This window comes from Rhamphochromis longiceps, linkage group LG3, assembly GCF_057381845.1.
Source record: "Rhamphochromis longiceps isolate RC_006_pf linkage group LG3, R_longiceps_female_GT1.1, whole genome shotgun sequence".
Lineage (NCBI taxonomy): Eukaryota > Metazoa > Chordata > Actinopteri > Cichliformes > Cichlidae > Rhamphochromis > Rhamphochromis longiceps.
Window position 1 is genome coordinate 68,309,747 of NC_140559.1, and position 9,487 is coordinate 68,319,233.

The 9,487-nt window shown below is 40.1% G+C and overlaps 1 protein-coding gene across 1 annotated transcript in view; it reads right to left on the reverse strand.

The window, feature by feature from the left end:
- Nucleotides 1-5,230: 5,230 nt before the first annotated feature.
- LOC146676528 (mitogen-activated protein kinase kinase kinase kinase 2-like) overlaps nucleotides 5,231-9,487 on the reverse strand; it is a 7,670-nt gene continuing 3,413 nt past the window's right edge. The window contains exons 6-9 of the mRNA XM_085401195.1: nucleotides 9,329-9,415; nucleotides 9,176-9,246; nucleotides 9,017-9,072; nucleotides 5,231-6,755 (exon numbers count right to left, since the gene is read on the reverse strand). Coding sequence (XP_085257321.1) covers nucleotides 6,668-6,755; nucleotides 9,017-9,072; nucleotides 9,176-9,246; nucleotides 9,329-9,415 — 302 coding nt within the window. The 3' untranslated portion in view covers nucleotides 5,231-6,667. The remainder of the gene's footprint in view (nucleotides 6,756-9,016; nucleotides 9,073-9,175; nucleotides 9,247-9,328; nucleotides 9,416-9,487) is intronic.

Sequence of the window (9,487 nt, forward strand, 5' to 3'; positions counted from 1 at the left end):
ATGCTACCTATATAAATCCCAGCAGGAAGCATGTTTTAATAGTGTGATTGGGTCATCTGAACATGCTACCTATATAAATCCAAGCAGGAAGCATGTTTTAATAGTGTGATTTGGCCATCTGAACATGCTACCTATATAAATCCCAGCAGGAAGCATGTTTTAATAGTGTGATTGGGTCATCTGAACATGCTACCTATATAAATCCCAGCAGGAAGCATGTTTTAATAGTGTGATTTGGCCATCTGAACATGCTACCTATATAAATCCCAGCAGGAAGCATGTTTTAATAGTGTGATTTGGCCATCTGAACACGCTACCTATATAAATCCCAGCAGGAAGCATGTTTTAATAGTGTGATTTGGCCATCTGAACACGCTACCTATATAAATCCCAGCAGGAAGCATGTTTTAATAGTGTGATTGGGTCATCTGAACACGCTACCTATATAAATCCCAGCAGGAAGCATGTTTTAATAGTGTGATTGGGTCATCTGAACATGCTACCTATATAAATCCAAGCAGGAAGCATGTTTTAATAGTGTGATTGGGTCATCTGAACACGCTACCTATATAAATCCCAGCAGGAAGCATGTTTTAATAGTGTGATTTGGCCATCTGAACACGCTACCTATATAAATCCCAGCAGGAAGCATGTTTTAATAGTGTGATTGGGTCATCTGAACACGCTACCTATATAAATCCCAGCAGGAAGCATGTTTTAATAGTGTGATTGGACCATCTGAACACGCTACCTATATAAATCCCAGCAGGAAGCATGTTTTAATAGTGTGATTGGGTCATCTGAACACGCTACCTATACGACGGAGCCATTAACCACGTAAGGTAGCATATTCTGATAAGTTAGCACGGATTGATAGACAAGACTATAAATTTACGCTACGGTAGGATGTTTTGACAGAACACCTTTTCTCGTCGCCAACATTTTTCTTTTGTTAAGCTTACTGTTATCAAGGCATGGTAAATGAACAGTAAACCTTGCCTGATGACTAATCTTCCCGTTTCCCTCTCATTGATTTATTTGGGTTGTCATGGCAGAAGTATTAAACGATGCCTTTTATTAGAACATAAGCATTTAAATGCGGTAATTGTATTTGAATTAGTTAAATATGAGTGGGCAACTCTGACCATGACAAGACTGCATTTGCTCTAAAGAATTAATAAAAAATTTAGACATATTGTTGTCATTATTTTTACTCTTCAATTTTATGTGTTTTTTCTTTAAGATGGTATCAGAAGTTGCTCCTCCACCATGAAAAAAACCATCTGCATATATTCTTTCACTACATCCACGATTCTCCTCTGTGGTCTTCCTCATTCATCCTGTTTGGAGCTTAATGTTCAACATCCTTTATCTGTTAAAATTACAGAAGGAGAAGAAAGTAATCATCAGAGCAGGAATCATGATAAATGATAAATAGATTACCAGTACATACAAACATAACACTTGCATAATTTCTCTGATAACGCTGCATTGGATGGGTTTATTAACGGTGGGCTGAAATTGTACTACAGTCTGCTGGTGAGGAACTTTTTTGAGTGTTGAATAAAATGTCCTCCACAATCTGTATATGAATTGTCATTAAAACCACAGAGATTCTTACTTATAAAGGAAAGAAAAGTGGGACAAAGCCCATCAACATATAGTGTATATTTTCTGAAACATTACAAAGATGCAGGTAATTCTGGGTTCACCTGAATTACAGATTAGACTGGTGGACAAACAGATGTTGTGTACAACTGGTGACAGCATCAGTGACAACAAATTAATCAGCGAGGCTGGAAGCAGAATTAGGAGGCGTCAGAGTCAGCGAGGGTCAGAGATCGACGAACAAATTGCCCACCTTCATGGATAATGCATCCCCCTCAGAAGGATTCAAAATTAGGCCACGAAGAACAGTTCAGGAAACCTATTTTGTTTCGTCTGTGAAACTGTATAAATAAAATGTAAATTATGTTAAAGGCAAACACATTTGTAAGCCATAAGAAACAAACATGCTTTGCAATATACCTTCAAACATCTGTATAGATTTGATACATTATTTATTAACTGAATTTGCTAACATGTCTTACATAGTGAGTGTGTCACGGCTGCCGAGGCGAGCCGTGCGGAATAAATGAGGATCCAATCACAGGCAGTCGTGGAGAAGTGAAGGTGATTTATTGAACACAAAAAGAATGTGGACAAACAGCAAACGGGGCTCGAACTAAACTAAACTGGGAAACAACTAAACTACAGAGCACAATCCTGATTGAAAACGAGCAGCGGAGAATGACGATGAAAAGCAAGGAGCAGGCACGGTGGATACACTGAGTAATACAGACGAACCGGCAACATGCAGGAGAACACACAGGGCTTAAATACACACACACCAGTAATCAGGGGATGAGAGACAGGAGGGCAACACAGCTGGGAGAAATCAGAGCTGATGGGACAGGGGAAATGTAAAGTGAACATACTCACATCAGACAGAGACCTTCACAATAAAACAGGAAACTCAGACACGGGGAACCAAACAAGACACAGATCTAAACAGACAGCTTCACAAACAGATGGGGTGACACCATAGACAGACAGAGACACAGACTCAAAGGCAGACCGAATATCACACATAGAACTCAAACAATAATAATAATCATCATCATCATAATAAACTAGAAAATGATAACTAAAAGCACTGGGTCACTGACCCAGGACCATGACAGAGTGTTTCTTTTACTGATGATATTTCAGTGATATGTATTTTTTATGACTAAATAATGCTCTATCGAACACCTGGCAATAACAGCAGGTGTGGCAATTTTGTAATTTGTTGTTTAAATTTGATATTATTGTAGGCAGTATATTTTCTTAGCCTTTGTCATACTCATGCTTAACCCTCTCAGGCTCAAATTAAGTTTTTGTTGCTAATGCACAAAAGAATACCTGCAGTGGTACTTCTGAGTAAAAAACTCATGAAATATGTATGTGGGGTGATCAGGTTGTTAGCTTTTAACTGTTGCATATCTGCAACGCCTGCCTTGAGAGGGTTAACAAAGCAATCTCAGAAACCGTACAGTAATCTTGGGTGTGTGGGGGTCACCCAGAGTCAGAATCTAGTGAGATATCAGTGTCACCTCTTACAGTTTTCCTGTAATCTGAGCTCAAATATGAGAAAATATAGAGTACAGTACAGTAAATTGGGTAAATTTTACTGTTAATTTTCTCTGAATCGTACAGTAATTTGGGCTGTGGATCACAGGGTGGAGTGGAAAAAGTGGAAAAGTGGAGATGAACCAAAACTGGGAGTGGATTGTGAAGTACAATAGTGTCAGGACCAGAGTTGGTCAAGTTACTTGAAAAAAGTAATCAGTAACTAATTACTGATTACTTCCCCCAAAAAGTAATCCTGTTACTTTACTGATTACTTATTTTCAAAAGTAATTAATTACTTAGTTACTTTTAAAAAACACGATTTACAACCTGAATAGGTGATAAAGCGATAGATCTTTCAGCCCAATTCTACTTTTTCTGCATAATTCATCATATAAAATGTAATCAAATGGAAAAGTCTCTCTTTTTAAAACTTGTTTAATTAGTTTTAATCTTTTAACTTTATGCATCAAGCAAAAATTGAATTATATGTAACATTCTCTGACTGGAAGAAATTTGTTTAATATTTAAACTTATTTTCTGCCCATTCCAGCACATAAAATAAAATATTTTTTGTGTTTACACTCACTCTTTCAAATAGATGCAAGTAAAACACAGCAGAAAATAAATAAAATCAAAGACTAGCGGTCCTTTGGCTCTATTTTCACCTGTAAAGCAGGAGTAGGGTAGGCGGAGGTTTACCCTGGTGCAGGTGTGCCACGGTCAGTTGAAGAATCCGCGAGTTTCTCTGTGACTTTCCCATTACGTGGTAGCGCACTCGGTGCTTGCTTGGAAGTTTAGGGGGTTTTTTCGCCGTAAAAAGAAGTTTTCTTCCCACGCACAACGGACACTAATGTTTTTGTCACTTTTTATGGAATCAAACTCAAAGTAAGGTCAGTACTTCCACGCTTTAAACGCTGCACGCTCATATTCTCTCCCGCACTCGATATATTATCCATTGTTGATCTGCACACAGCTGTTGTCACGGACGTTGCACTTGCTTACGTCACTGTCATGAGACATTCTCGCAAAAAAATCACTGTTTTAGTAACGCAGCGTTCCTACGGCAAAGTAACGGTAATCTAATTATCGTTTTTGCAATATTAATCCCTTACTTTACTTGTTACTTGAAAAAAAGTAATCGGATTACAAGTAACGCGTTACTGCCCATCTCTGGTCAGGACACAAAAGACTGCATTTCTAAGCCAGTCGGCACCCGTACCGTAATATGCATAAGAATAGTGCAACAACATTTTAGGTGCGGCTGGCTTGACTGTGTCGTCGTAAGTGAGGGCTCACTTGACCGCGGTCAAATATGGTGCTGGAGAAACAAACTACAGAGAACTTCGTAAAGAGAGTATTGAGTGCTTTGGCGATGTAAATGGACTGGTTCTTATATAGTACTCAAAGCACTTTAAAGAACTTGCCTCATTCAGGTGTACGCAAGCACTTTTCTCTGTAAGCACTTTCTGTGTAATGTTCACACACATTCGGAGAGCAACTCTGGGTTGGTATCTTGCCCAGGGATATTTGGCATGCAGACGGGGATTGAAGCACCTTCCTCTACTACCTGAGCAAAGCCACCCCATGTTCGTCTGTGCACAGATTTCTTTCAATACAGTATTATCACAATTGTGCAAAAATACAGGCATGAAAGCTTAAAGTGCGCGATCACAATAAAGGTGACGCTCAGAGACTGACTGAGTGATCTGAGAACTCATCAGCCCTCATCACTGCCTTCACTTACTTGCTGCTATGGGTGCAGGAATAACACAGTTATGCAGTTATCTGGGACTCTCCACCATTTGACCTTAGAACTGAAGAAGCTTCTCGGATGAGAGGTGAAACGTCTTCAAGTAACTTAAAGAAGTCCAGACGCTTTTCTTTACAAGCTCCTTTGACCAGTTATGCAGTTACTTTCTCAGTCTGCTAGAGCCTCCACTTGAACGCAAGAACCTTCATTTATCTTCTCAAACGGAATTCAAAATGTTTTTTACAAATTGAAGGATTAAGATATAAATCGCAGAAGCATCGATCCACACATTCAAAGAAGAACAACCCAACAAACTCTTCATAAAACTCCAAGAGATATGAAAATCTTTATTTCTGTCTATTCTGTGTTGTTAATAACATCACATCTTCACATAGTAGCAAAAACATATTAAACAAACATTAATCTCAACATGCATACTGTACTTCAAGTTTCTCTCATGGAAAGGCCAGTGTTACTTTTATAGTATCCTTTCCATAAATATCATAAATATCTTTACCCATGTAGTGGAATTATTTTATTTTTTCATTTTAGTTAACAAGTATAATGTGACCACATTCACTTTTTATCAGGACAAGCTACACCACCACGGTGGTTAGCATACAATAACACTGCCTTGTTCTCAAAGCTTCTTGCTAACTGTACTTTTTTCTGAGATGTTCTCTTTAAGTAAGGATACTGAAAGTGTAAGCAGTGTATACGGTCACATCACGTGCTTAAGGTTGTGTTAGCACTGATAATTCCTTCACAGTTCTTTAAAGATGCTGAAGTCATCATATCAGCTGTAAATGCAGTGCTGCTGCTGTCCTTACGCTATACTTTCAAGCATCACACTTTCTTACTGACCAGTTTATTTCCACTTTTTATGCTCTAGTATGGTGTGACTGAATGAAGTCAGCAAACCAAATTCTGTCCATCTGAGGATGAGAAGAAACTTGCATGAAATGGGAAGAATGAGATGAAGATGGCTCCTATGCTTTAGACGTGGCACTGTTTCTGCCATTGTAAGTACGCTAATGCTTGAAAGATCCATTAAAAGTCTGACACTTCACTCTTCAGCTGGAGCGTCCATCAAGTTTTACATTCCAGGTTTCCTCGTTGGGATTACGACTCAGACGATGATGTGAAAAATTAGTTATTACATTAAACCCATAAGATCAACACTGGCAAAAAAGCCGTGCACTTCACAGAGCAGCTTTCTATGGCCGAGCAGCTCCTGCAGGTGTAAGGTGTAGGTGTCACAGCACTCTGGTCCAAAGAGGTTATGTGCAGCATGCAGACAGAAAATGGCTTTACAGAATATGACTGAATGTTGAGGCACCAAAACACACTCAGTCTGCCCCTCAGTCTGATCAAGAAGAAAACCTGACTGAGCGCTTCATAACATCAGTATGATGATGTCCCAGAGGCCATGTTCAGGTTATTCTCCCGTCCACACTGAGCGGGCGGATCAGTGGAGTCTGCATTAGCTTTAACAGAAAGGTCTGATTTAAGCAGGTAAGCTGAATAGACAAGAAAAGCTAGAAAGCTTTATCAACTATAACCCCAGCGAGGACCTTGACAGGTGTCTTGTGTACAGGTGAAGGCTGGACAGTCAGCAGGATACCTTCCTAACATTTGTCATTCCCAGCATTGAACCGTTTCCTGGCACAGCCTCAGTGAAACAGAGCATCGTTTCCACCCCACAGTTACAGACAGGCTGTGCTTTTCTTTGGTAACACCGTCGAATGAGCCCCGTGTCCTCTCTCAGTAGCTGCTTTCGTGTCCTGTCAGGATGTACAGGCTGCTCAGTGCTGACGGGTCATCAGTCGGTGTGCTCTGAAGGATGATGGCTCTGCACATTGTCAGCAAATGAGAAGGAGATGAGTTGTAAAGGAGAGCCAGAGAAAGGCAGTACTAACCTAAAGCCAGTGCCTCCACCTGCTTCTACTCCTCCCACCTCTAGTACTAACACTACTCTACTGATACTACAACCACTGTAGTTTGACTTTAATGCTACACACTGGTACAGTACTGGTACACTTACTGGAGTTTTACTCCTGTTCCTGCTCATCACCACGCCTACTACTTTTTAAAACTTTATGATAAGTGTGAACATTTACACACCAGCATACAAACAAGTTTAAAGTAGAAAAAAGGAAGCAAAGAGCTGAGAAATACATAAAACATAACACAGAAGAAAAAGAAACCTTTGCAGGGATTCCTTCTACACCCAGTTTGAGTAAAAACTAACTGAAACACAAGGAAAGAAGATAAGATCAACTAAATAAGGGTTGTATAATAATACTTAGTACTGGCAGCCACCAGCGCTAAGCCTCAGCCTCCCAGTAGACACACCTATGGTACCGATTTAAAATCCTACATGTCTTTGTTCTCAGGTTATCACGTTCACAAACTTTGGTGTCCACGCTATTTGCCTGCCAGGCTGACAATGATTTAGATCACAGAAACATTTTTAAGCTGTTATTCCTGGTTTCACAGTGGAAAACTCCGGGTAACGTCCATTATCTTTGCTCCTGTATAAGACTTTCCTGAATGCTGAGGTTTGGTCTTCCACATGAAATTCAGTACTTTTGTTTCAGTTTCATTAATGATGCATTGATTTTGGACATCGATGTAATATATATGTGATACACGACAGTCTTTGACTCCGTCCTTCTCATATATAATCCCACTGTTTTTGCACTTCAGATGATTCCAGTAATGACTGATTTAAAAAAGAAAAGTGAAATGTTTCTAATGAACTCACCACGATTCTTATTACAAACTTCATTAAGAGCTGCTGGATCAACAGGGGTGTCCTGGATTTGTTAGTAATATAATATAGTAATATATTATTATTAGTTTTAATTATTTAGTCAAAAATCAATTCCAGACTGCTCTGAGCAACATGCTGCAGCGAGAGTCCTGACAGGGACTAGAAACAGAACATTTATTGGCTCCCTGTTTTATCCAGAATAAAAGATTCAAAATCCTCACATAAAAGGTTTTGAATAATCAGCCCCTGTCTTATCTTAATGACCTTATAGTACCATATCACCCCATTAGAGCACTTCGTTCCAAGTATTTAAAAGTAAAATGGGAGCCAGACCCTTCGGTTTCCAGGCCCCTCTTGGTAAATGGTAAATGGACCGGTTCTTATATAGTGCTTTTCTACTCTGAGCACTCAAAGCTTGCCTCATTCACCCGTTCACACCCATTCATACTCTGACGGATGCACCGAAGAGCAACTTTCATGCAGGATATCTGGCATGTAGACGGGGAGTAGGTGACCTGCTCCCCCACCTGAACTACAGCCACCACTTCTGTGGAACCAGCTTCCAGTTTGGGTTTGGGAGACAGACACCCTCTCTACTTTTAACATTAGGCTTCAAACTTTCCTTTCTTCCCTGAATCCTCCCTTAGTTAGCCTAAGTCTAGGCTGCTGGCGGGTTCCCGTGATGCACCAAGTGTTTCTTCTTCAGTCGCCCTTTTCACTCACTATCTGTTTAAACACCTCTCTGCATTCAATCATTAGTTGAGAATATTCTCTGGCTCTCTTCCCCAGATTGTCTTTGTCCCGTCTTCCTCCTCTCACCCCCCCAACCAATCGCAGCAGATGCTCGCCCCTCCCCCAGCCTGGTTCAGGTTTTCACCTGCTAAAAGGGAGTTTTTCACCTTTGTGCACCATAATTGCAGGGCCTTTACCTTACAATATACAGTGTCTTGAAGTGACTATTGTTGTGATTTGGCACTAGAATAAAGAAAATTAGCACTAAGGAAAGTAGTTTTCTGTACAAAGTGTCAGGTAGACAGTAGTTGGTAACTTTAATGGCTGTTTTTCTTTGGAGGGCTGCATGCAAACACATAGGCTGCATTTCCTAAATCCTTGGATCTGAGTAACCAACAGAACAAACACTCTAGTGTGACTCCTGCTTTAATGCTACCATTAATGCTAGCAGTATTCATGCTACTTCCACATGCTACTCTGAAAATCACTTCCAGGTCTATTAACAATAGTATCAAGAAAAATACTATCCTGATTACTTCTGATGTACTAGGATTACTAGTTTCTCACAGTGATTGATAGCTCTTGTCAGCATACAGTTAACATACCTGTTTGTTCCCAGAACTCTGAACACACGACTCTCATCTGTAATTTCTTGTGTTACCTGCACATAAAGTGAAAATTCACATGTGTAATGACTTAGAACTAATATGATAAGCACATGATACGAGCTCAGCCAACGTTGGATGAATTTACTAGTTCATCACCTCATCTGAATGGAAACTCCTCCCTTTGAGGCCATGCTTCCAGAACGCCAGCACACTATCCTGCAAGCAGACTGACAGAACAGGAGGTGTCACTCAGCTTTCAGGACACACATCAGCTCTCATTCACTTTGTTTGTCACATCATCATTTCTACCTAGTGTTTCAATGGGGAAGTCAAAGACTATTTCTGCAGCCAGCTGTCTGGATGGAAGTCCTTGCAGGTTCACGATCTTTACAGTTCCTGTCCAAACAGTACACAGATTGAGAATGAGCATGAAAGACATTTGAAGGATTCACAATATGCGAGGGGACT